The sequence below is a fragment of the Onychostruthus taczanowskii genome, unplaced genomic scaffold (assembly GCF_017590055.1).
Source record: "Onychostruthus taczanowskii isolate IOZ18803 unplaced genomic scaffold, ASM1759005v1 scaffold2, whole genome shotgun sequence".
Classification (NCBI taxonomy): Eukaryota; Metazoa; Chordata; class Aves; order Passeriformes; family Passeridae; genus Onychostruthus; species Onychostruthus taczanowskii.
Window position 1 is genome coordinate 8,869,461 of NW_024499239.1, and position 27,151 is coordinate 8,896,611.

General features: G+C 36.0%; 1 protein-coding gene across 1 annotated transcript in view; it reads left to right on the forward strand.

Annotated features, from left to right (window-relative positions):
* Positions 1-27,151, forward strand: part of ARAP2 (ArfGAP with RhoGAP domain, ankyrin repeat and PH domain 2) — a 105,546-nt gene that overhangs the window by 69,181 nt on the left and 9,214 nt on the right. Inside the window, exons 19-28 of the mRNA XM_041402880.1 lie at positions 3,392-3,555; positions 5,015-5,227; positions 6,835-6,940; positions 8,778-8,925; positions 9,631-9,699; positions 11,933-12,007; positions 13,013-13,130; positions 17,510-17,638; positions 21,163-21,302; positions 25,838-25,920. Coding sequence (XP_041258814.1) covers positions 3,392-3,555; positions 5,015-5,227; positions 6,835-6,940; positions 8,778-8,925; positions 9,631-9,699; positions 11,933-12,007; positions 13,013-13,130; positions 17,510-17,638; positions 21,163-21,302; positions 25,838-25,920 — 1,245 coding nt within the window. The remainder of the gene's footprint in view (positions 1-3,391; positions 3,556-5,014; positions 5,228-6,834; positions 6,941-8,777; positions 8,926-9,630; positions 9,700-11,932; positions 12,008-13,012; positions 13,131-17,509; positions 17,639-21,162; positions 21,303-25,837; positions 25,921-27,151) is intronic.

A 27,151-nucleotide genomic window follows, 5' to 3' on the forward strand; every position in this document is an offset into this window, starting at 1 on the left:
TTCTGGGGGATGAAGTATGGTCACATTTGTTGTCTGTCTGACTGCTGGGGCAGAAGGATGTGCTGGTAGTCAACAATAATGCTGTGTAGGTAATGGTAGCTTTCCTTAATGTTGAGACTCATTGATCTGCTGCAGTCACTTGTGCCAATTCAATTCTCTCAATTCACTAGGGCAGAAATCTACGTTGGCAGGCTGCCTTGTTTGTTTGAGTACTTAAATTATTAATTTCTTGGCTATGGACTGTATGTGCTTCACACAATATAGCAAAAATTCTACCATTTTTCACCATGTTGTCATTATTGCTTACTGTTTGTTATGAAATGTGAGCTCTTTATCAATTTCTAGAACTGAAAAAATAGCACATGTGTAAACATACTGTAGAAGGCAGTGCATTTGTATTGAAGGAATGCATTTTGCTTGAGTCTGTGGAAAATAGTTGGTAATCTGCATGGTATATCTTCATAAACATTACAGTATAAGTTTTTCCAAGTATGATTACTTCTACAAGCTCTTCAAATTCCTCAGTTTTGTGCTACATGGGACATCACTATATTTCAGCCTGTGTTTATGCTTAGTCTTGAGCCTTGGATTTAATATTACTTTATATTTTGATAGTGACAATTAGTTCAATGAGAAATGTATGTATTTGTTATTAATTCTGTCTGAAAACTCTGTGAAAGAGATGAACACAGAGGTTAAATCTGCAAAGTTATCTCCATTGTTTCATGAACTAGAAGACTTCTACTGTGCTTGAGGAAAGTTCTGCTCTTCTGCTGGAAGATATTTCCCCTTTCCTTTTCATTACTTCCAGGTTCAAGGAGATAAAAAAATCATTTCCAATTAGGGAAAAAAAAATGTTAAGTTTGTCCAGAAGGACTAAACTGAGAAGGACTGCTTTAAGCATCTTATTTTTAAATTGTTTTATGTTTTTCTGATTTAAATTTATTCCAGGTGTGTTCTCTCTCAGCCAAAAATTATTGAGGCTTGAGATGAGCTTTTTAAGCCACTTCCATGGGAAATTGACTGAGTTCTGAAATGTGTCTGGCACCAGTTTAATTTTTTTTTCCTCCCTTTTTTGCTCTTGAGGTATTGTAGTGAAAATGTGTCTCTGATTTATCTTACTTTTTGATGCCACCACTCTGGAGATTTTTGAGTGGGCAAGTATAATTTTTTAAAAAAAGAATTAGTTGCTTTCTATGAACAATCCAGGTTCCATGATAGCAGTATGATTTTCGTATTTATTTCTTATCAGCAACTTCTCTTTCATGCCTATTTTGGCCCCTTGGGACTACAACTTAAACAAATACCACATTTTCTTTGCTAATTATTAAGTAGCGTCTTCCTCCATAACTGAATTGAGCTCAACAGCTTCTCAAATTGTAGAAAACAATGAGAACATCATCACTTTGTACTTCAGAAATCTTTTTTTCTAATGTGATGCATTGAGGGGAAGATGGAAAGATCCATAAAATGCAAGGTGATCTTTTCCACATAGTTTAGCTATTTTATATATCACAACAATTGATTGACAAGCACATGATTAGACTTTCATATCTCTGAAAAACGCTGATAAGTTCATATGACCTTTGATGTTCAGTACAGCATTTTTTTCTCTCCTCCTCTGGTATCAATTCATTGATATGCAGCAGAGTTGCCTTTTTCTTGTTTAGAAACTATATTATTTTCACTTTACAGTATGTGCTTCCTGTATATATTGTAGTTCTTTGGATAAAAAATAATCTATTGAGACTTCCATTTATCCTTTTGCATAATACTGTAATGTGAGTCCTGCTGTTCTGCAGGGGAGATGAACACCCCGTAATATGCATATATATGTACATTTCTTGTGTTGGAAAGCACCATAAATCTTTTATAAATTATTGTCTTAACCTCCTCTGGTCTGTGGATAATAGCAGGAAATGAGTAGAGTATCTTGCACTGTCAAACTTTTTTCTACTCACTTCAAACCTTTTACATTCCTTTTATATGTATGGCAGTAGCAATACCAGAGAATGTGGTGATGCGTGCTTTGGAAGACCTTGATTGAGAGCTACCTGTTTTGACAAATCTTAAGGAAACTTTGGACAGTACTAAATTAGGCTCACTCATTTTGCTGCAAAAATAGGAGCGGTTTTTGAAAATTATTTTTTGTTTTATCTTAGTGGAAGAGAGAGGCTGTGTTTCTGCTATGCAGGCATATGTGGTAGTTAACATGACTTTTGAAGTAATGAAGTAAAGACTTCCTAAAAATGTGGTTCAGTGGGATGAAATATTTTAGTGTCATCTCCTCTGCTGCCGTATGGCTCAGTCTGTAGGGTGGATTCTGAGAAAAGTTCAGATCCTGGCTGTGTGTATGTAATACATTGACTGCATCCCCACTTCCTACCAAGACAGGAGTGCTAGAATGGAAATATTTATAAAAGCAAAATGGAAAAATATTAACAAAAAAATGAAATTACGTATTCCCATATAATATAAAATGCTTTCCCCCTCCAAAAATGAAGTAATAAAAAAAAAGTATTTTCTATTTACATGAAACTGTTTCTATAGAAGTTCAGTAGAGCATTTTGACTTATTAAGCAAATAATTGGTCTTTAGAGAAAATTGATCCCTTAATGTCTCTAGTGGGAGATAAGACAATGTATGTACAAAAGTTTGCTTACTATTTTAATACTTTAAACAGCTGTTTATTATACACATGCATATGGTTGGACATATCCCCTTAAACTTTTCAATTTTGATATTTTCTCTTAGAAGCTAGCTCGTCAGGGTGGCACACAGATTACTGTAGTATGCTTAAAAGAGTCAGAATAAGGCTGGGCTTTGGGATACAGGCAGAGTGTTGCATTAACTTACTCCACCTCAACTCGTAGCTTTTTCATATATGTTCCTTAGCTTTGTGGTAGTGGGTGATCGTTTTGATCCTTGTGTAACGAAGGAAGTTCAGTATGTCTCAGCTACTCTACAGAAGAGGTTGGTGGCTGCCTGGGGTGTGAATACAAAAGAAGGAAAGCTTTTTACTGTGTTGAAAGTTGTCTCTAAATTTGTTTCCTTCTAAGCCATGGCTTGGACGTATGAATGCATAATGTAGGAGCAAGACTGAAGAAGAGTAATTAAAATGTTGGCAGGTTCTTTCAAAGGCTTGTGACAGTGTTTGTGGATCTTTTCATTTTTTGTGGCACTGGTAATACAAATGAATTTGGAAAAAAAGAAAAAGATGCTGTAACAATAGACCACCATCACAGCTTTATGTGGTGAAAGGTACCTTGATGTCTTACTCCAAGTATATATATATTTTTTTAATTTTCTGAACATCTGCTTTGTTGCCATGGTACAATAACATCAGTTTTTCATTTCTTTCCTGAACTCAAAATATTTTTATAATTTTCAGAACGCTATACATCCATGGCCATACAAAGCTGGATTTCATGGTCTGGTATACTGCAATTGAAAAAGCAGCAGGTACAGATGGTAATGCACTACAAGATCAGCAGCTCAGCAAAAATGATGTCCCTATTATAGTGAACAGCTGCATAGCGTTTGTTACACAGTATGGTAAGTGGAGTGGATTTTATTCAAGCTAAGATCATTTGTGTAATACCGAAACACCCCCAGTACCAGGTCCTATTGAATGAGTTTACTTAAAGTAAAACCATGCCCCTCAATGGCCTTGATGTTCTTTAATGAGATGGTGCAATACCCTGCCACACAGCTGAGAATGGCCATTTTGGGGAAATACAGCTTGGTAAATGCCCTTTATAGATACTTTTCTATTTTAAATATTGCATTGTTTCCCTTATAAAACTCAGCCTTGGGTCCACTGCCCCAGTGCAGACAGCTCAGCCCAGAAAATAAACTCTCTAAACCTGGAAAAGCTGTGCTTGAACGCATCTTGGAATCTGGCATTAACTGTGGTCTTGAGTTCAGTCTTAGCCTGCTGCGTTTTTTTCAGTGAAATAACCTAAGGATTATTTGGTTACCATTTATTTAAGTAAATTTTGCCAGCATAACTATCTGTGGCATTAGGTTATATACACGTGATGTTTGTGTCCTTTTACTACTGCAAATTCATGAATTTTCTTTTGAGATTGCTACATGCATATCAACCCTATACAAATCTGTCTTTGGTATAAATGTGTCTGTAACCTCTGTCAGTATGAGAGCACCTAATTTCTATTTGAGTCATTGAAGTTTAACTAAATAACCTTTGGATAGGGCAACACTGCACTATTGTAAATAGTTGTAATTGGCATTACACCTAGTGCCTAACAGTAAGGAAAAAAAGCTTTTGCTAAATTATTTTTAATGATTAGCAATAGAACTCAAGTTTTAAAAAATAAAAGTTTTGACTACAATAACATATCCAGTGATTTAAGGTAGTCATGACTTTGTTTTAAGCTATGCATTTTCTTTTTAATTTGACTTCAGTGGGTGGTTTTTTTTACATATAAGAATAGCAGCTGACTGATGTCTTCCAGAAAATGAGAAAAATCTGAAAAAAGGTATTTTCTACTAACTTGAGGCTTTTAAGAATAAAATATTTGAGGTTGGATGAATGCAATAATACTTTGAGTCTTAAGATGAGTTCATCCATAGAATAATAAAATAAAAGGAGTTTTCTCATGAAAGCATCTGCGTTTTATGTGCAATATAATACCTATCATTAAAACTTCTTTTTACTGTGCCTTTTGAAAGTACTGTTTTAGGAAGCCCTGAAGAGATTTGGGGATTTGAAATGTCTGTAGAATACTCTTGAAATAGTGATCCCGGGCTTGCTTACTATTATGATGAGTATTCTTGCAAAGAGGTCTAGTTGGGTATAGGAAGACTTGGCAGTGTTTTCACTAAAAAAGGTAGTATCAGTAAAAGATCAGAAGGATACTCTTAGGAAATGCAACCACATATAATTGTTTGGCAGCCACATATAATTTTCAAATAATGATATCTGGAATTTTTGAAAGAATGCTTAATTTGACATTCATTTATTGTTCTCTCCTGTATTTTTGTGCCTTAGGTTTAGGTAGCAAGCAAATTTATCTTAAGAATGGTGATTCTTCCAATGTGGCTGAACTGCTGGAAAGCTTCAAAAAAGATGCAAGAAGTGTTAAACTAAGAGCAGGAAAACATCAGCTTGAAGATGTGACGGATGTACTGAAGAGTTTTCTTTCTCAAATAGATGATGCACTTCTCACTAAAGAACTTTATCCATTCTGGATCTCTGCATTAGGTAAGGCATTCAATAGCATTCTATAAAAAAAAGGTTATATGTACATTTTCAGTATGAAATTTGAGGGGCTTGTAAATTTGCTTACCCTGTGTCAACCTATGTTATTTCATAACTGGCAAAACAATGTAGTGAGAAGAAAAATATTTGGGGTATGGCTGCAATAGGAACATGATAATCAGAGATTATTTTTATAATGTTCTTTTAAATGTTAGTCTCTGTATTGCAATATTTCCAAACTGCAAGAAACAAGTGGTCTCCCTGCAAAACTGTGCTATAAAATTGTAGGCACAGCAGTAAGAGATGCATGGAAAATGCTGACAGAACATTAGTTTCCATCTTAATGCATAGGAGTCACACAGGCATATTTCTGTGTGGCACATCTTGTCTTTATAAAAAGACACTAAAAGCATATTCCTCGTTTATTTTATGTCAGTTCAAATATATGGATGCTGCTTTAATATGAGCCACTAGACTTTCAGGAAATTAAAATATTATCAATATTACACAATTTCGACCTTCAAACTCAATTTCAAAAACTAGAGGAAAAATTATTAAGAGTTTATTCACTTACCACATGATTAATTGCATCAGAAAACAGAAGTTCTGAGGCAGTTTAGATTTGTCAGCTCTTTTTAATGGTGTTAGAGTGATTTCCCTTCCTGGTCTGTACACATGGCTAAAATTCTACTTCAGCTTTACAACGGAAAATCCTGTCTGGTTAAGTGATACAGAAGGTACTTCTAGGAAGACTAAAACATTTAAGGAAGTGGAGTAGAAGGCCTTTAAACTGTTGTTTTGTTATTTACTTTTTCTTCCAATTACCAAAGAAACCAAAACACAGTCAGTAGTTAGTGGAGAGCACCATCAATCAGCCAGCAGATTTCTGTGCTTTCTTTTCAGAAACTTGAGACAATCAAGGAACTGAGAGGGAAAAGCTAACTAAATGCAATCTGCATTAACTTTGTTTATGCTCTGAGCATAAGGGGGCAGCACGGGGTGGGCAGACTTAAGGTAGAGAGCTGTGGTTGTGTTTCAGATACTGTCATTCCCAAAACTGGAATTCCTGCCATCAGCCTTGCCGTTGTTCATCTATATGTAACTTATTTACCAGCCCTTTCCCCTTGCTTTCCTCTAATCAGTTTTATATATGCTTAGATCCTTAAACTACTTTGTGCCTTCAGACACTTTCCCAGTAAATGTTTAAAATATGGAAAGGTCTTTTCCTCTCTCATTGCTGGGAACTCTTAGAAGTACATTTGCTCTTGTGCATGCACAGTTGCACTCACACCATGTACATGCACAAATTACAGATTAAATATGCTTTGAGAGAAAATGCAATTGCTGTTCTGGCCTTTAGTCTTAATAAGAACAGGGGTAAATGGTGCTTGAATATAGAACTGTCCCTTTTTATTGGTGTTTCCCTGAACTGGTGCACAATAGTAGACTTTTTTAATAGTATATTGTCAGCATTGCCTTTATGAAGAAGAGGTTGATTTGATAAATAGTAATTTTTAAAGTCTAGATGCTGCTGATACAGTTAATGAGAACTGCTGTTGGTTTTTAGTGTGCATTGTTATTAATGCTCAACAATTATTATTTTCTGGCAGATACGCAGAATGAAAAGGAACGTGTGAGGAAGTACAGAGCTTTTATTCGAAGTCTTCCACCAGTCAATAGAGCAACTTTGGCTGCTTTAATTGAACATCTTTACAGGTCATTGCAAATAAAGCATTGTAGCAGAGAAGTTATTATAATGTGTTCCCAGTATAACTCTACAACATATGAAATGTGGCTTGCTTCATTCACCAGTAGTCACAAAAGCTTATTTAGTTGCAGCAATTAATTGCATTTGAATTCCTTTAATTGATAATGTGTTTTTTCTTTGGTTGTATTTTTAGATGTAGGTATCTATAAAAATCAATGGATTTGAACAGCCTTACAGGGAGAGAGGGCTGCCAGTGTATGTGTCCAAGTAGGGTAATTTTTGATGTAGCTTCTTTATGCAATTTCATTTTACTCCAGTCTGCTAGTCTTCCAGAGGATTGTTGCAAATGGCTCTTGAAATTAAAATATTTTTTTCAGTGAAAATGTCCTTCTTCACAATCTGTTTTGCACATAATGGCTTTGAGAATTTCCTACCCTTCCTGTTTTTCATCAGTGCTTCATTTTACAACTGAGGTAGCGGTAGAGAATATCCAAAATACAAACTTGCTTAAGCACCAAAGGTCATGACTTATTCCTAGATCAAATAAGTGGCAGAAAATTTGTAAAAAATATCTGACAGGATGATTCTGAGGTACTAAGGTTAAATAGTACTGGTCTATGTTATATCATCTGTTGAACAAGTCAAATTATAATTTTGGTGAATTGCAGTGAGTATAGAATGTGTAGAAACTTCTCTTTACAGGATATTGTGTTCAGAAATTATGTTACATAGCCAGGTACATAGCCAATGTAATTTAAAAATATTTATGTGATATTGGTGCCATTATTTGGATAAAGATTATGCTACATATTGTGTTTAAGAAGTTTCTAAGCATGTCCAGTTAGATATATTAATATGATGTTGCATCTGTTCTGAAAATAGTGTGAATTCATGCATTTAATGGCCAAAATTCTGTGGTAGATTCAAGTGTTTGCCTCTAAAAAAGGACATGTTAGGTGCACAACAGAACTGATATGAAAACTTTACCATAGGGATAGGAATGTAATTTCTTTCCACATTTTGTTTGATCTTTGATCTCAAGTTTGTAGGATATAGTTACATTACATAGTACAGTGAAACTATATTTGGCATTGATTTGGCCTCACCTGGAGCACTGTGTGCAGTTCTGGGTTCTGCAGTTAAAGGATGTTAAGGTATTTGACTGCATCCAGAGGAGGGCAGCAATGCTGGTGGAAAGGGCTGGAAGGAATTGCCTGTGGGGAGTGGCTGAGGACTCTGGGCTTTTCTACTTCAGAGAAAAGGAGACTGAGGGGTGACTTCATTGCTCTGTGCAGCTTCTGGAGGAGGGCAAGGGGAGAGGGAGGTGCTGATGTCTTCTCCCTGGTATCTGGTGGTAGGGTGCATGGAAGTGATTCAAAACTGCATCCAGAGAAGTACCAACTTGTCATTAGGAAGGATTTCCTACTAAAAGGGTGATCAAACATTGTAACAGGCTTTTTAGAGGGATGGTGGATGACCCAAGCCTGTCAGTGCAGTAGGACAGTGCCCGTAGCAACATGCTTTAGCTTTTGGTCAGCTCTTAAGCAATCCAGCAGTTGGACTAGATGATTGTTATAGGTCCCTTCTAACTCAGGTATTCTATCCTGGTTTTATTGTTGTCTCTTCTGAGTAGTTCTGATGTCACTTGAAATGCAGTTAGAAAGTTTTTATTTCTGTAATGAGAAATAAAGAGTATAAAACAATATTAAATAAGTAATAGTACATGTTTTCATTGCATTTAATGTAGTTACCTTTTTTGAAGTGCTCTCCATCTTCTGTAAAGGAGCCTCAGACAATCAAAGGAGCAATGAAACTATCTAAATACGTTTATTTTTCCTTCAACAGGGTGCAGAAATGTTCTGAAATTAACCAAATGAACCCTCAGAATTTAGCCGTGGTGTTTTCCTCATGCTTATTTCAAACTAAAGGCCAAACTAGTGAAGAAGTCAATGTAATTGAAGATCTAATTAAAAATTATGTGCAACTTTTTCATGTACGTATCTTTATATGTATCCTAATGGCTCAGATGTTAGAGATTCAAAAATATGAAAATCTGCTTTAAAATGGTCTTCCTACTAGATCAACGATCTGAGGATTTACAGGGTTTTTGAATTCTAATTCAGTGGATGTTTTTCTTGTCCTGCTTTAAATTTTATTTCCCAGTTAGTTTAATCTATGTAGGAAAGATCATTTATGGGATGCTATGAGCTACTGTTTTCTGAAATGATGCTCATTCTCCTTGCTGTCAAAAACTTACTAAATTTAGGAAAATTTTATTATTATGACTATTGAAAATACTGCTTCTAATGAAATGTTATAGGCCTGTTCAGAAGGGAAGCATAGAAGCATTTTGTGTTTTTAGTCTCTGAGCTGTGATTACAATTTGTTTTGTTCCTTAGACCCAGAAAAAACATTAAATCCAATTGGATAGAAAAGCTACTACTAGCGGCAGTTCATATTAGCCATTTTGATTTGGAGTTGATTCTGCCTCTATAACATTGTTTTGCAGTTTTTCATTGATTCCTCTCTGTTTCAATATGTATTCCATTAATTTTATAATAATGAGTCTCATCAATGAAGAGCTGTTTCTGACTGGTAGAATATTTTGCATACCTGCTTCTATGAAAACGTGAGTGGCAGTATTGGCAATTGTTACCATAACTATTTTTAATCACTCCAAAATTGCTTATTTATACAGATAAATGAAGACCAAGTCAAACAAATGGACATTGAGAACAGTTTTATTACAAAATGGAAAGACACTCAGGTAGGTGTCCAATTAGACATGGATAAAAGGGAGTGAGGCCTTAACACCTCTGGGTGTGGGTGCTCTTCTGTTTATCACTGAGACAGCATCACCCTAGGCACTGCACAGTCATGCTTGCCTGCTAAGTCATGCTTGAGCCAGGTGCGAGATAAAGTGGTTCAGCTCACCTTCTTGCTCTCCTCATCAGTTCTCCGCAGCAGTTTGCCACAGGCTTCCAGTTAGGGTTGAAACTAATCATGTGGTGCGATGATTGAGTGGTGTAACAGCAGCGCTGTAATCATGTAGGCACCATGGGTAATTGGCAACTTAGGCCTCAAGCAGCTACAATTAAGAATAGTAAGAATTCTTTACATTTAACAGCTGATAGTCTGACATCATTGCATCAAAATGTGGGCATATATGTGGGAAAATCACTGATGTAGATACTTAATACTTTGGAATATACAGGTTGCCACAGTACTATTATCTCTGGTTATGCAGAATGTTCAGAGAACAACTGAACTGAATTTCTGCTGAATTACTCAATGTTCACATGTCTGAAATGTCAGTGAAGTTCTGTTCCAGGTGGCACTTCATTAGTCGCTTTTCATTTTCTGTCCACCATATACTTATGCCAGCTGTTGCAGTAATTTACATCACATTTTCTCTGCATACGGTTGTTTATGTAAGCCCAGTGGAAATCATGTGTCAGCTTCATTCTTATTTCCAACCTTTTTCTGTAATATCATCTGAAAAGCAAATTTTATAACTAAATGAGCCTTTTTGAGTCTGTGCCACTATAATTAAGCAGCTTTCTTCAAAGTAGCTTTGTAATGCTTTTCCTCGCAAATGTTTCCATTAGTTTTCTATTCTCAAAGACTAAACTAACTTAAAAGTTGCTGTTTTTCAGTATGTGGATGTTCTTTAAAATTCAGCACTGCCAGTTATTTTTCTATAGAAATGTAATCTTAGCTTCTGTAAATTGGTCAAAATGTATCCCAAAGCTCAACTGTTTATATATATATGTATGTGTGTGTGTGAATATATATATATATGTTTCTATATATTTATATTAACCTTTTCCTCTGTTTGTAGTAGTATATAAATAAGTAGCATCACTATCAATACCATTCTCAAAAATGAAGACACAAATTCTTATCTTAGTGTTGATTATTAATTCTTTAAATTTGCCTATTAATAGAATGGTGCACCTTCTGGTGAGTCCCTGTTTCTGCCCTAATTATTTGTCCTATGCTCTGATCATCACTTATTTTTAGGAAATATTTTTTGGTACTGGACTGAGATGAATTGCAATCTTTTGAAGATGCTTATGACTATACTAAAAGGGAATTAGAGCAGGCAAAATGTGAGACATTTTTAACTTTAGAAGAATAATTTCTCATCCATGAAAATAATTTTATTGCCATAGATGAGCAAACCTAGTTACAATGGAAAGTGTTACATCCCTTCTTATACTTTTCGTCATGATCATAAAATGTTAGATTTACTGTCTTTCTAATTTCTTTCTGAGCTTTTTGTTGTTAGACATTCTTAAATAACATTTGTTAGTCTTGAGTATATGAAATTTATATGTCATAAATTTTCTTTATCTGATTATTCCACATCAGCATTGTGTGCAAAGTCAAGCCTTTTCTCCAACAGATTTGAAGAGCTGTATTTAACAGAGGTTGATACCAAGAGCATTTGTTTTAATTCCTTCTTTAATTATGTAATGACAAGTTTTCATTATGATTAAGAATCATAAATACAGTGTTTGTAGTAATGAATTTTTATTTTCTTGGTATGTACATGTGGCTGAAATAGTCTGTTATTTGTAATTTTTCATCTCACTTTTAACTAAGTAATTTTGGGGCTACAGCCTTTTTCATTGTTTTAAATTCTATTAATCTGTTTTGATTCTGAAGTGAACCTTACTAACCTCCAAATCAGACTTATGGGTCTGGCAATATAAGATACTGAGATACACTCATGTTTTAGACTTTGTAGTTCTAAATGTAAATTTAAAATTTCCACTTACGCCATGTCACCCTTAGTTTTCCTGCTCTTGAATGTATATTTGTAAGTTCATGTTAATTTTGTTTGATATGATTTTGTTGGATTTATTCAGGGTTTGGATTTTTCTCCTGAATCTGTGATTCGGTATTTTTTTTCCTTACACTAGTTAAATAATTGTAGTTTCCTTACTTAAAATGTTATTTTTTAACAATCATTTTTTTAAATTATTTCTTTTTAGGTTTCCCAGGCTGGAGATTTGCTTATTGAAGTTTATGTGGAAAGAAAGGAGCCAGACTGCAGTATTATAATCAGGGTTAGTGTATAAAAATGATACAGTGACTTTTATGAGGCACGTTTTTTTGAAGTATATCACATTTATTTTAATACATGTTTTTATGTAAGTACACAAGGAAAGTATGAATTTATTTTTATCACTGTTCTTTTAAATATTTTGGTTTAGAATTTGCTGTGTTGCCTAAATTATATAAAGACTGATTATTTTGCATTTTTGCATCTTTGAGAAAAATTTTAAGAAAAATGATACCATTTTAAAGTGGAGATGTTCTGCTTTAGTTTTGCTGTAGTGTGCAACAGTGTAAATTCTCCCAACTGTACATGTGCAACACATGACAGCATTAATAAGTACACAATGAACGTTGGTTTTACTTTATCATTACAGCCATCAAAATAACATTCCTCCTTTCTTTTTGTCTGTGGCTTTCTTCTTTATTTGAGTGTTAGGAAACTAAAGCTTGTTACTAACTATAATAGAGATTTTTGAGCTTTCTGTTTAATAGTGTATTTAAACATCTGCATCGCCATGTAGTAGTGTTCTGTTATTTTTTATTACATTTCTGGTTTTGTTTCCTTTTTGTTCCGTTCAGCATATGACTCTCAAACGCATATATGGGGTATGTGGTATGCATAGATGCACATATGAAATGCTTTTTAAAATAGGAATAAAACCAGGAATATGCATTGCTAAGATTAAAGAAATGGTGTTTCTCTAATATTTGTCTTCCCACACCCAGGAAAATATATCAAAGCTATTTTTTTCCAAATTTTTCTGGCGTAGAGAAAATAAATTTAAAGTTACCAAGTTAAGGGTTGTCTTAAAAATATAATTTCAGTCTTATGGAACAAAATAAGGAAAACCTGATGGAATCTGATGAATATTTTATGCATTTCCAGCTCATATATATTCACTGTCTTTTTTTTTTTTTTTTCCCTTAAGGCAGTTACAGGAAGGAAGACTGAAAAAATGTATCAGAAATCAGTAATTGAAATGTATTATAAACTGACTCAATTTGTATTGCAGGTATCACCTTTGATGGAAGCAGAAGAATTAACTAATGATGTTTTAGGAATCAAAAACATTATTCCCAGCAAAGATGATATCTGGGCTGCTTTTGAAGTACTTGAAAATGGAGAATTAGGTTAGTGGCACTTAAATGTATGCGTGTCAATCAGCTTTTATTATTTTAGTTTTTCCCTACTTAATATCATCAAAAGTTTAGTTAAAGACTTCATGGAAACAAACAAAAAATAGCCTTCATGTGCCAATGTTTTACATCTGGTTGTTGTGGCATCTGCATGATTTCTTTCTTCACTTTGCCAGAAATGATGTGATAAATTGTTTGAAACTGCTTATAAATTAAGGCCTGAGAAAGTGTTCTTTATATTACTTTGCAGTTCATTAATCATCAGCTGTAGAAAAGTAGGTCTTACCAATAAGTCGTAGAGGAAAACCCTATTTTCATAGGAATGTCAGCACTTGATTTTATAAGCAATAATGCTTTCAAAAAAATTAAATGAGAAAATACATGTCATACTTAGGAGAAAGTATCTTTTCTATTTTGCTTGTTCAAATATTTAATGTAGGTAGGTGAAAAAGGAGGCATAAATTATGTAACTCTTTACACACTTTAAAGCGTGTTTTTCGCAAGTGGCATTGTGGTGTATCTAGCAGAATCTTGAAAAATTTGTTTGAAATATGGTTCTGCTGCCAGCAAAAGCAAATGTCACATGGCCACAATATTCATGAATGGTAAAGAGGCTTTAACATTTGGAATACTTTATACATGCTGGAGCATATTTAAAATGCTGGAGAATTTTATTGTTAGAGATAACTGAAATAATGTAAAGTAGTAGGGGTTTTGTTAATTAAAACATGTTTTGATGAATATTCCATAAGGTAATCTTAGGGAATTTTTGAAGAATATATGGAGACAGAAATATGCAACATCTATTTTCATTTCCTAGTAAGTTGCTGATCTTAACTACTTTCATGTTACAGAGGAGGACTGTGAACTTGTTTATTTCTGTAGTGAAGATACCTGTTTTCAAGTCAATAAAAAAAATTAAGAAAGTGGACAAAATAAGATTACTAAATATTGTTCTAATTTTTTTTATTAGTTTTGTTGTACTTGATTTTCAGATGTGCTTACAATAATTCTTTCAGTTTGACTAATATTACTTATGTCCTCAGACTTGAGCCTGGACCTATTAAAAATTAGGATGGAAGTGTATTCTCCCTTTCAACTGAAAATCAATTATTCTGAGCCCTCTTCACATCTTACAGTCTGCTGGTGGTGCTGTATAGAGATGTAACACAGAGTTCATTTCCAGATTCATAGATGTGGGTGACAACTGATAAAGAATCTCTTATCTTTAGAAGAGTCCTGATAATTCCTACAAGTGCAATACAAAACATATTTCCTTAGAATAAATAATGGAAAAAAATTTGAATTTTATTTTCTTAATCTTGATATATGACACAGGAACATGGAAAGTAAATAGATGTGGCCAAGAGAACATAAAAGTAAATAAACAGATAGACCCCACAACAACTTCTTCAGGTATTTAGGTGCAACAACTAATGTTTTAGTGGAGCATTGAAATGTTGTTTCAACTAATGACTGTGGAAGACAAACAAAATTAAACTAAGAGTGAGATACTAGAGGCCCTAGAAAACACAATAAATATGGACAGTATATTACAGCATACCCTCCTGAAAGAGTTTCCAGCACAAAGTGAAATGGCACATCAGTGTTTTAAATTCAAAACAACCCACCAAAAAGCAAACTAAATAAAGTCCTAATTCATCACCTGACTTATGTCAGTAGAGGGTGTGTTGACAAAATGTGTTCTTCATGGATCCCTTTCTGGAAGAATCAGTGTGCCAGAAAAGTGAACTACTGTTTCAAAATAAAAATAATGTTGTAGTAAAAAGACACTCAGGTAGACTCCTGTGACTGAACCTGACAGGTTTGCAGAGGGCAGGAACACAGAAAATTACTTCTAGAAAATATTTGGTCAACATGTCACACTAAAGAACTAAAGGACTACTTGAGTCTTTGCTCCTGCAAGTTGATTCTACTAGTGTCATTTGACAAACACCCTGTGGCATTTACAAATTAGTTGAGATAGTGACACATAATGACAGAAAAAGTTTGCATATTTGTTTCAAATGTACATCAGTAATCATGGTGTCTTTCTGATAAAAATTAATTTTATGCATTTTTTCCTGGTGCGGTCTGCTGCCTGTCCAGTGCATTGTGGTATTCTGCTTGTTATACTCAACCCTGAATTTTTTTTACTTTTTTTTTTTTATTTTACTTTTTATTATATACTGTCAGGAAAATGAACCCTGAGAAAGTAAGAAAATTAGAATCATATTTTATAGAAGTCAGTTTCTACTAATAGTTAATGTTGTTTAAGGTGAGAATGACTGGTTTAGAATATTGACTAGCATATGATGACCTAAGTGAAAGAAAGGGTAGTTGAATGTATGTGTTGACTACTTGCTGTTCAAAATACTAGAATTGCAATATTAAAAAATCAGCTAAATTATTTGCATATAGAGAACTTGCATTAATTGATGATTTTATCAAGCTTAATGCAAAATATTAAATACCATATGCTTTTACAAAATAGGGTGTATATAATTTTTTAAATAATAAGTGATTGATGGATAGTTTGTAAATGAGGTGTGTTACCAGTAAAATAGCTAATGGTTTTTCAGCATGGTGATTTATGTACCATGTAATCCATGATGACAGATGGTCTTATATTTAACTATAAATAAAACAGTAGATGTTTACTCTGGGAGTGCTGGTGTTCTAGGAAGATGTGGTGATTTGCCAGTCTCTTGCTTCTGATTTGTAAAGTTCTTCTCCTTAAAGTGGATTTTCTCTCTTGTACAAAGGCATCAAGTGTTTAAACTTTATCACGTCAGCGTCCAAAGTTTCCCAAAAATTCAGAAGTTTGATCATTTAAAACAAAAGGGCAGAAGTAGTGGTGTTAATAATGTCGGGGTTGAGCTGCTATCTGCAGAATGATATTCTTGTTAGGCTGCTTTGGTGTCATGTCTGAATAAAGAAATCTTTATATGGGTGTTATCACATCTCTACAGGTAGTGTAGGTATTTTTGCATCCCGAAACAGCAGTGGTTTTTTTCTGTCATGTAAGTGTGTTATTTGTGGCTGCTGCTTTCTGAGGCTCTAGTGTTCAGGTGTTCTGGAAAATGCCTTCTGCTAGACTGTAGTGCTGGAGAGTCCCAAAGCAGCTGTTGACATTTCATATTCATCTACCATAGCAGGAATGAAAAATGAGATTAAGGCTGCATACTTTGCCCTTCAGTACTCAGGGGACATGGCTAGACTGTGTGACCCAACATGACAGTGTCATAGAGGTGTGACTTTTCAGGAGCCATACCCAGCTCTTCTCAAGACCTGACCCACATAGATTGGTATGCAAATGGGAACACAGATATATTGGAAAAATCTCTCTTTGGAGATAAAATGACATTTGAACCCACAAAGCCATTGTTAAGGCTTTTGTGAGTTCATGAATTTCAGCACTCACATCAGTGTTGCATCAGGCTGTGCTGTTCATGTGACACTCAGATTTCTGCTGGATCTGGTAATGCAGATTTAGGGATGATTTGCAAGATCTTTTCTGCCTTCATTTGGTAAGTGAACCTGGGGTTTGTATGGAGTACTGGCTGGGCTCTCTTATCACTGCAGTTTTTCAATTCTTTGCTAGGTCTCAGAGTGTCTCTTCTAGGATGGATGATGCCTATGTGTGTTTAAGCATCTGAAGTTTTGCAGTGCACACATACATCTAGTCATGCCTTCAGTAATGGTTTAATCTTGCTGCACTTTTTGTACAAGACTGAAATACACAGGTGCAAGTTTGGATATTCCCTAGCCACTGCAACAGGGAGAAGATTTAGTAAGACCACATGCTTTTCCCCACTAGTAAAAAGAATCTAATGAAACCAGGAGTCTGTTTCAGTCTGCTTTGATCAATAACAGACAGTATAATCCAATCCAGTTGGAGGCATTTTTTTTCACTGTGATCACTCCAAATTCTTTGGTTCTTTGAATGCGGAGAATTGGTAGCTATGATGTTTCATTTTCATACTGAGCATAGGCCAGTAAGGCAGAGTATAGCTGAAGGTCTCAGTTCTGTTTGATCATACTGTAATTGGTCCTAAACTTTTGTATTTTAGTGTGAAAGCAGTACTTTTGTGTCTTTACATTAAAAATTTAACATTACAAAAGAGTCGCTGAACATTTGGCTACTGTTTGTTTAGTTTTATATTCAGTACCTGTGCAAACACTGCCAGCAAAGGTATTGTCAGTGAAGTGCCTAATTGTCTTATTTTGAAAGCAGTATTTCTCTTCTATAGTTCAAAGTCAATGAGACCTTGTTGTTTACAGGCAGTTGTAACTTGTGAGGGCCTCCAATATTGTTAGGTTTTTTATTTTAATTCTAGTTTTTTGTGTTTTGTTTCTTTGGCATTTTTCAGAACGTCCTCTGCATTATACCGAGAATGTACTAGAACAAGTTCTTCACTGGAGTTCACTACCAGAGCCTGGCACTGCATATCTAATAATAAAGAGGTTTCTAACAGCAGACATGGTGAATCTCTACAGTGGTATGTAATTTTTAAAATTTTAGTTATTTTGCATGGAAATATGAGGATGGCTATTGTTTTCAGTGGAGCAAAGTGTCCCAGAACAACTGAATTACTGCTACTTCATAAAAATTACAGATTTACAGAGGGTTGTGGTGATTCCCTATGAAAACACTGAGATATGGATGTTTGTTTCTACAAAATATAAGCTCTCCCACTGAAATATAAAAGTGTACAGAAATTCTGCAGGCACTTAACACTTTGTGAACTTCTCCTGAGAAGCTTGAAACTGCTCTTATCTAGGTCATATTGTGGGAATATATTTATATAACTATGGTTTGCTAATAGAAATTTCTATTATCTAATTTGATGCCTCCAAACTACAAAACTAATTTCATGGAATCATGGAATATTCTGAGTTGGAAGGAACCCAGAAGGATCATCAAATTCCAGCTCCTTGCCTTACACAGTACAGCCCCATGAGTAACACCTGTGCCTGAGAGCACTGTCCAAACACTTCTTGTACTCTCAGGCTGGTACTGTGACCACTTCCCTGGGAGCCTTTTCCAGTGCCCAACCACTCTCTGGGGGAAGCTTTCCTGATATCCAGCCTGAGCTTCCCTTATAGAACTTCAGACCATTCTGTTATCCTGACACTGGTCACCACAGAGAAGAGATCAGTGTCTGGCCCTGTGCCTCCCCTCACAAGGGAGTTTTTGACAGCGATGTGTTCTCCCCTCAGTCTCCTTCAGGCTGAACAGACCAAGCGACCTCAGCCACCCTCTATACTTCAGTGCTTCCCCTCAAGGCCCTTCACTGCCTTTGTTGCCCTCCTTTGGACACTCCCTAATAGCTTTATAGCCTTCTTATATTGCGGTGCCCAAAACTGCCCCCAGCACTCAAGGTGAGGCTGCCCCAGTGCAGAGCAGGGCAGGACAGTCCCCTCCCTTGCCCAGCTGAAGATGCAGCGAATGATGCACCCCAGGATAGGGTTGGCCCACCCTACTGTTGACTCGCATTCAACTTTCTGTTGGCCAGGACCCCCAGGTCCCTTTCCATGGCACTGCTTTCCAACATCTCATTCCTCAGTCTGTCCAGAGGCATCCAGGGTTGGCCCATCCCAGGTGACATACTTACTTGAACTCAAGCAACTGAATAATTTGGAGAGTATGTGGTGCTAATAACAGCAAGGTTGAGGGTTTGATCCCTGTATAGGGCATTCACCCAAGAGTTGGATTCTGTGATCCTGGTGGGTCCCTCCCAATTCAGACTATTCTGTGATTCTATGATCCAGACCTTACTCTGAGGTCTAGATGTATGTTTTCTCTTGTTTAGAAACCAGCTTTTCAAGGAAAAAATAGTTAGTTTATTTGTACTGATATGTTTCAGCAAATTTGTGGTGAGTTTTCTACTTTATTACAGTTTTTAGTTGCTAGTTCCTGACAATTAATTCCATAGCTTTTCATGCTTGTTGTAGAAGCACTCTTTCAAGTGCTACTCGGTAGGGCAAGATGTGCACTGTATTTTGGTTTAAGAGATATTCAGGACAGCTTAATTATATTTCAAGACCCATTTTCTTTTCCTTATCAAAAATTTTCTCATATTAAAGTTTTATTTGTTAGAAAACTAGATATTACTTATTTGTTAAATTTACTATGAATTCTGTGTATGCAAGTCCTTGACTTTTTTCCAGTACAGTGTTGTATAATTTGAGTGGTAAGTATTGATTTCTGAGAACAGGGGCTATTATTCAGAGATATTCTTTGAAATGCAAGCTTCTGAACCATAGGTGGATCGATCCTCCATGGATTAAGTGTACCTACTTCCTAGCTGCCAAGTTCTAGCAAGTTTAGCATGTTTTGTAAAGTTTGTGTCTGAAAAATACATTCTGATTAGGATACATCCCTATTATCTTAGGTTTATTTAATGAAATGCAGGCTTCTGAAGTACATGGAATATCATCAGTTTAGAGAATTATTTTTTTCCTCCTTCAGGCTATTCTAATATCTTTGTAAGTATCAAGCATTTGACAGATTTGCTGCCATAGGAGTGCTGTGAAGTTTAGAATGAGTTTTTGTCAGGCTATGAGTTGTGTGCAGAAATGTAAAATCTTCCAGCTTGGTACAGATGTGGAAGTATCCTGCTACTCTCATTAAGTACTCTGCTACTCTCATTTTGTATAGTTAAATAAAAAAAAGAAAAAAAATGGAAGAACGTGGTTATGATTGTGTGGATAAGGATTCATATTATATTCTGAATATGAAATACATATTCTTATTGGAAAAGAGAGAACCAGGTTTTTTTTACTGTGCATGTATATTTGCACTTATAACTGAGGACTTCTAATTAATTTCTGATTTTAATTGTTGAAATGTTGAAATGTATGGATTCTGGATTTAGATTTTTTTTTTTTATATTTTATCATGTACTGCTTCTTAATAATAGAGTTTGATATCAGATGCTCAAAGTCTAAGTGGAATTTTAATGAAAAAAGCCAATTGAGTCCTTTGGTAAGAATGAGATTTTCAATACACATTACACCCCTTTTACATCACAGTTTTATTTCTTATGCTGAAAGTAATATAGTACAAAAGCTAGTGGTACCATTCTGTGACTCCTAAAAGGAGTTGGTTCAGTATTTCCTAAATGAATTACTGGAGGTACCTACAATTAGCTAAAAATAATAGGTGGTGAAAGCCAATATATAGCATAAGTAGTAGGCTTGTAGTGTTTGGGAGTAATTATTAGCCCTGTTAATCTGGGTCCCTCTTCAAGGTGAAATGAATTGATTGGAATGAAGAAGGCTACATCTGCCTACCTGGTCTCTTCTCATGCCTGCAGTCTGCTTTCTGTTTACCTCAGGGAGAAAAGTATACTTCAGAATTCTGCTGAATTCTGTGTTCTGTCATTAAGACAGTAGGAATTATTGTCTTTTCCTTTGTTTTTCCTCACTTTAACTATTAAAGTGCCATTTTAGTTTGAGTTTCACTGTATGTGCATGACTTGTAGCAGCATGGCAATGACTGTAATTATTGTCCAGAAGTTTTTGCAGGGGAAGGGTACTCACTGGGAAAAGATGACAAAGTAGTGGAAAAATACGTGGATATTGAGCAGAATGAGAAACCTGAAAATACCTAGAAGTGGTGGTGCAGTAGTCATGTCATACTCTTGCTTTTAACTACACATTATAAGCTGAAAACATTCTTTGAATTTAAATTTGTTGGTAGATTCCTTGCATGTTATCATACAAGTGAAACGGAGAAGACTTTTTTCCAATAATTAAAATAATAATGGTATGTGTATTTAAGAATGCCTTCCTTATGAATATAGAATATATTAATATGCAGTATGTATTAAAATGTAATATATAGTGTATATATGTGTGTGTATTTATATAATTAATAGAATTATTTATATATATAGCATAATACCGAATCAATTTGACTAATGTAATTTTAGTATTTTGATATGCAGTAATACTTAAAAACGAGGAGCTTCCACTGTTGTAAAATCTTCTAACAAAATGCTTTTCTTTATCTTGGTAGAGAAAAATGAGAAAGGTAGCGTGAAAGCAGGCAATCTGAAGTACAAGGAAGAACCATCAAAACTACTGTCAGGAAACAAATTTCAAGACCGTTATTTTGTGTTACAGGAAGGAAACTTGCTTCTGTATAAGGATATGAAGGTACAGCCGACAAACTCTCCAACAAACTTTGCATTAAGCTTTCTTTTTTGTTTGGAAAAGAAAAGATCAACAAATAGATAAACATTTCTCATATGAAATGGCAACTTCTAGAATCTGGGGTTGACTATGACTTTTGTCTTGCTGTTTCACAGGTGTGTTAGTAGAAGGAATTTGTGTAGGTTTGTCATTTAGCTGTTGTAGTTATACTTTACTCTAAGCTTTAAAAATTAAAAATAGAACAATGTTTGGGTACTTTGTGCTGACATTAAATTATTTGAAATCCTGCTGTAGAAAGCTGCAGCAGAAGTAATATGGAACTTAAAGGAGTGCATGCCATTTTTTTCTTTGGTATTTCACACAAAGCCCTTAAAAATTCAAACAGGGTTCTTATACATACTTCTCTCATGATAGAAGAGATTATAGGAAACAGTAACTCTCAATACACTAGGAAAATATTTCCCTGCTTCCCAACAACATTTTTCAGATGTATTTTCCATCCTCTAAAAACTAGTATGGATAATTAGGTTATGTGCACCTCAGAATTCCACAGAAGTGAATTTAGTCATATTTAATAGCAGGGAGGGTTCAGTTGTAAATATTTCATGGGAGTTTTCTTAAACCAGTGGGTTTGAGTGTATGCAGCTTATATTTAAGCATAAAGCAAATAATATTAATAAAGAACTATGTTTTAGTTCCAATTATTTCTGGTTAAAAAAAAATCAAGGTATCAAGTGCTTTTATATTTGCTGACTGCTGTTTTTCTCCCATCCAAAAAATATGGATGTATATTGCTGACCTTCCTGAAGTACTTTTTTAAGACATATCCCTTGCTCACATAAGCTAATGCACTGTGTCTTCTTGTGAAGCTGTGGATACAGTCTCAATTAGAATGACCCCAGAATGTCGCAAATAGTGTCTTACAGTCTAGTGCTAAAACTCAAATTGGCACATATGTGAGAATAAATTAATATGCCCATAAAACCTTAATTAGTATCTTGGAGAGAATTTAGGATAGGATTGTTTTACCACTTTATTATCTCCTCTTTTAAGCCATTCTAATTTATAAAAAATTGAATTCCCCAACCCAGGAGGCGCTTTGAACACTTACTTTTAAATTATTTTTTTTAAAATGCAAATGGCAATACCATTCTGATAAAATAGTATGTGAGTTTGTTTTACATTTTTTGAGAGATACTAATCTACCATGAGTAATCTTGGTTTAATTTTAGTCATATTTCGGAATGACTAGTACAAAAGCCTGACATTGCAGATGGAAAATTGTAGTTAATAAGGCCACACGTACTAATTAATTTATAAATTCTCATTAATAGCAAATTAACTTTGTATATGCAGGTGGAGATACATTCTGTTCAGTATTTTCTTTTCAAGAGCAATTATCAAAAACATTGAAAGTTTCCATGAATACTGTATGCTAAATTACTATATTGTGCTAATTGACTGAAATAATTTACCCCTTTAATGTTCTGTTGCTAAGAGATAAGCTCACAGACAAAGAAATGGCTCCCTTAAGGTGCATTATTGTGAGAAGTATGCAGTTGTTTAACTTAATAGTATGTTCTGCAGGGGTATTTTTTCATCCTGACAGTACTCTTCTTGTGAGCAGGAAGTTACACAAAAATACCAACCGTAAAACTGTTGTGTGTTTTGTTGTTTTCTTAAGTTCTCTTAAGTGTTTCTTTTTTTCCACATTGGAGTGTTAGAAATTGAAAGCTGCAGAATGGGAAATTGAGAATCCAGAGACAAAACTGACAAACTCTAGGAGTAGCTTTGTGTACTGGGATTATAAGATTTGTTAAGTTGTTTGGTGCAGTTTTTTCTACATTGAAAGCTAAAACACTTGACCCAAAACTACTAAAGAAATGCTTTTGTATTGTGTTAAATACTAGTTTTTCTCTGTAATAGTGTGCATCTGTTGTTTCCTTTCAGCACTTCATCTTCCAGTAACCTTCAGTTCTCATACCTGTGGGTCTATGTCTTCTGTAGATTGACTAAAGGTAGTTTGTTCAAGAAGGAGCAAGCAAGGAACTCAGGAGATCCTTGTCCAGCTTCCTGTGCAGAGCAGGGATAGCAGCTGAGGTTGTGCATGACTTTAATCTGTTAAAGTCTTTGAAAACCCTGAGGACAGCACAGCCTTTCTGGGCAGCCTGTTGCAGTACCTGTCCTCATGTGGGAAAGTTTGTCTGTCCTTAGATGTAGTCTTCTGACAATATGAAAAGCCTCACTCGGTCTACTTTGAAATTTCACTGTAGGTGCTGGGGGGTTGCTGGTAGGTCAGTCTCTCCTCCAGGGCAAGTGCACCAGCCCCCAGATGGTTTGGTGGGCCCCTGCTGAACCCTCTCCAGATTACTGATTCTCTTTTTTGTCTCAATGATCCAAAAAATGCAGTCACAGAAGCAATAAGGAAAGGGGGAGAATCACTCTCCTCCACCTACTACCTTTGCTTCTGCTAGCTCAGGAAAGCGAGACCATCTTTGCTCTTAGGACACTCTGCTGGTTATGCCCATCTTGGCACCTACCAGCATGCTCCAGTCCCTATCAGCAGAACTGCCTCCCACCCTCTGTCATTCAAAGAGTTTTTTCCTTCACCCATGCAAGAGTTTGTATATAACATTGTTAAATTAAATGAGATTCCTGTTATTGCATTTCTTTGTTCTATATAGGTTCCTCTGAAAGTCCCAATACTGGTGTTGTCCAGAAAACAGGTGGACTCCTTCTGTCTCATTGGGCTGCCCTTCCTGAAGATAGGAGGAGGAACAAAGCCTTGCCCTCCCCATCCCCTGTCCCATAAAAGTCAGGATATGTTATCCAGAGACTTCTGTGGGTTGTTTGAAGACATAATTTGCTTTTTTTTTTCATCCTGATTCAGTGGCCTCAGTGGCCTAATGGATGAAGCACTGTCTAAACCTGGGATTGTGGTTTGAGTCAGTCAGCACAGCTTCACCAGGGGCAAGTCCTGCCTGACCAACTTAGTGCCCTTCTATGATGAATTGACTATGTCAGTGGACAAGGGAAGAGTTGCAAGTGCCATTTATCTGAAATTCTCTAAGGCCTTTGACATAGTCCCTCACAATATTCTTTTCTTTAAATTGGAGAGAGATGGAATTGATTGAGTGGGCTGTTAGATGGATAAGAAAGTGGTTGGATGGTCACATCCAGAGGGTAGTGATCAGTGGCTCAGAGTCCTGATGGACATCAGTGGCATGTGGTATCCTTACTGGGATTAGTGCTAATCCTTACTGGGATTAGTGCTACTTAATATCACTAGTGACACAGAAAGGGACATTGATTGCATCTTCAGCAAATTTGCAGATGACACCAAGCTGGGGGTATGGTTGATACTCCTGAGGGACAGGATGCCATCCAGAAGGGCCCGGACAAGCATGAAAAGTAAGCCCATGGGAATCTCAGCAGCTTTAACATGATCAAGTGCAAGGTGTTGCACCTTGTTTGGGAAAACTCATGATATCAGCCCAGTCTGGGGGAAGAACAGATCCAGAGCAGCCCTGCCAAGGAGGACTTGGTGATGCTGGTGGGTGAGAGGCTGGACAGGCCCCAGCCATGGGCACTCCCAGCCCAGAGAGCCAAACGTGTCCTGGGCTGCATCCAGAGCAGCGTGGGCAGCAGGGCCATGGAGGTGATTCTGCCCCTCTGCTCTGGTGAGACCCCACCTGCAGGGCTGCAGCAGCTCTGGGGTCCCAGCACAGGAAGGACATAGGCCTGTTAGAGCAAGTCCAAGGAAGGCTACCAGATCGATTAAAGGGGTGGAGCACCTTGTCTATGAAGGAAGGCTGAGAGAACTGGGTTTGGACAGCCTGGAAAAGAGACCTACTTGTGGCCTTTTAGCACCTGAAAGGAGCTTAGAAGAAAGATGGAAATGGATGTTTTAGAAGAGTGTAATGCAGCAGAGCAACAGGGAATGCCTTCAAACTGAGAGTAGGTTTAGATTGAGTTTTAGGAAAAATTCTTTACTGTGAGGGTGGTGAGGTCCTGGAACAGGTTACCCAGAAAAGCTGGGGGTGCCCTATCACTGGAAGTGTTCAAGGTCAGGCTAGAGAGGGCTCTGAGCAATCTGGTCTAGTAAAAGATGTTCCTGTTCATGGGAGGGGCATTGGAACTAGATAGTCTTTAAAGTCTCTTCCAACCCAGCCCATTCTCTGATCTGAAGAAAATTCTCATGATTCCATAGATGAGGCTATTTAACAGAGGGCAATCCCATTTCCCATCTTCCTGTCTCTTGAAGAGTTTGTGTTCATATATAGCACCACATCTTCATTATTCTGATTGTGTTACAGTTTTATGATTTCATGTGAACCTTAAGTTCTTAATCAGTCTGCTTCCGATAATAGTGAAAGATACACTTTGTCACTGGCAAAGGAAGAGAGAAAATATTTTAATGATTTGCTAGAAAAGAGGGGTGCACTCCATGAAAGAAACTGAATTGTGAAATCAATCATGTGGCATTTTCTCTTTGGCATATTCCTGATGCAATAATTAGAATCCTACTTTATTTGCAGGCTAGCAAACCTGAAAAAGTGTTGCCTGTCAGTTCTCTGAAGCTTTATCTTGGAGTGAAAAAGAAAATGAAGCCACCAACAAAGTAAGAATAGAAAAGAAAACAAACACTGTGTAAAAGGTATTGTAGTATCATCAATAAAGGGTAGCATAGAACATTGTGGAACAAGGAAAAATCAAGAAGCCTATAGCAGTATGCTGAATTAAATTATCCCCTGTAATATTATTTGTTCTGTTCCTATATTTGTTTTCATGTTCCATGTTAACTAATCTGTGCTAGTAAATTACTTTATTGATTGGCTCTTCGTAATCTAAAGTGCGTTTGTTATCTCTTGTGGATATGGTCGCTCCTGGCTCACTTAGTTTTTTGGTATATGTCCTGCATGTCATTGGTGGACACATTTTCCTTGCACCAAGTAAAAAGAGAGATGAGAAAACCAGCTAGTCATGGCCCTTACTGGCAGTTCCTGTTGTTCAGCAGAGGATTTTCTTTTTTAAGGATCTTTGTTATTTTGATGTTTCTGCTAGCTGAAGACTACAGTGCCCTTTACAAACATCAGTGACTATCTCTCAGGAAAAGAGCAGTGAAAAATGACACCTGTTTTTCTCAGATGTTTCCAGTTCTTGTTCGGTCAAAGCTTTGAGATACTGAGACAATGCACATAGGATCTTATCCCAGAGGGAGTCTAGGTTGGCTGTAGCCTTTAAACAGATCTGCCTGAACTTTTCCTTTGCAGTTGGCAAATCAAAACTCTCCAAAAAGGTCTGTGAATTTCAAAGCTTAACCATATTACAGAAAATGTTGGTGGTTTTTTTGTGTTTTTTTTTTTTTTTTTTTTTTTTAATTCAAGTGCAGAATGACTAGGAGATTAGTCCAAAATAGGAGTAAAAAGATTATGTAAATGTGTCTTTACAGGTTTTTTTACCTTGAGGTTTATTTTTAGTCTACTTTCAAGAGAAGAGTTTTGACCAAGTCTCTTCTGGATCTCCAGAAGTGTCTGTTTCACCTCAGAGGCTTCATTGTGCACCCCCTCCCTTTTCATTTCCCTAGTAATTATTACATCCCTATAAAATCATATGATTCCTTTTGTTTATAGTACAAGCATAGCTCTTCTCTCTCTGTGACTTCCACACTGTAGTGGACTCTTTACCAGACAGTTTTATATCCAGCTCCTTTTTGAAAGCACATCCACAGCAAAAATGCAGCAACTAGTCAGCTGTCATCTGCAGTGCTTTGCTATAACCCTTTGTCTAGAACAGAAGGTTCATTAAATATGAATCAGTTGTAAGAAAATTAGCAAAATTCATCCTCAAAC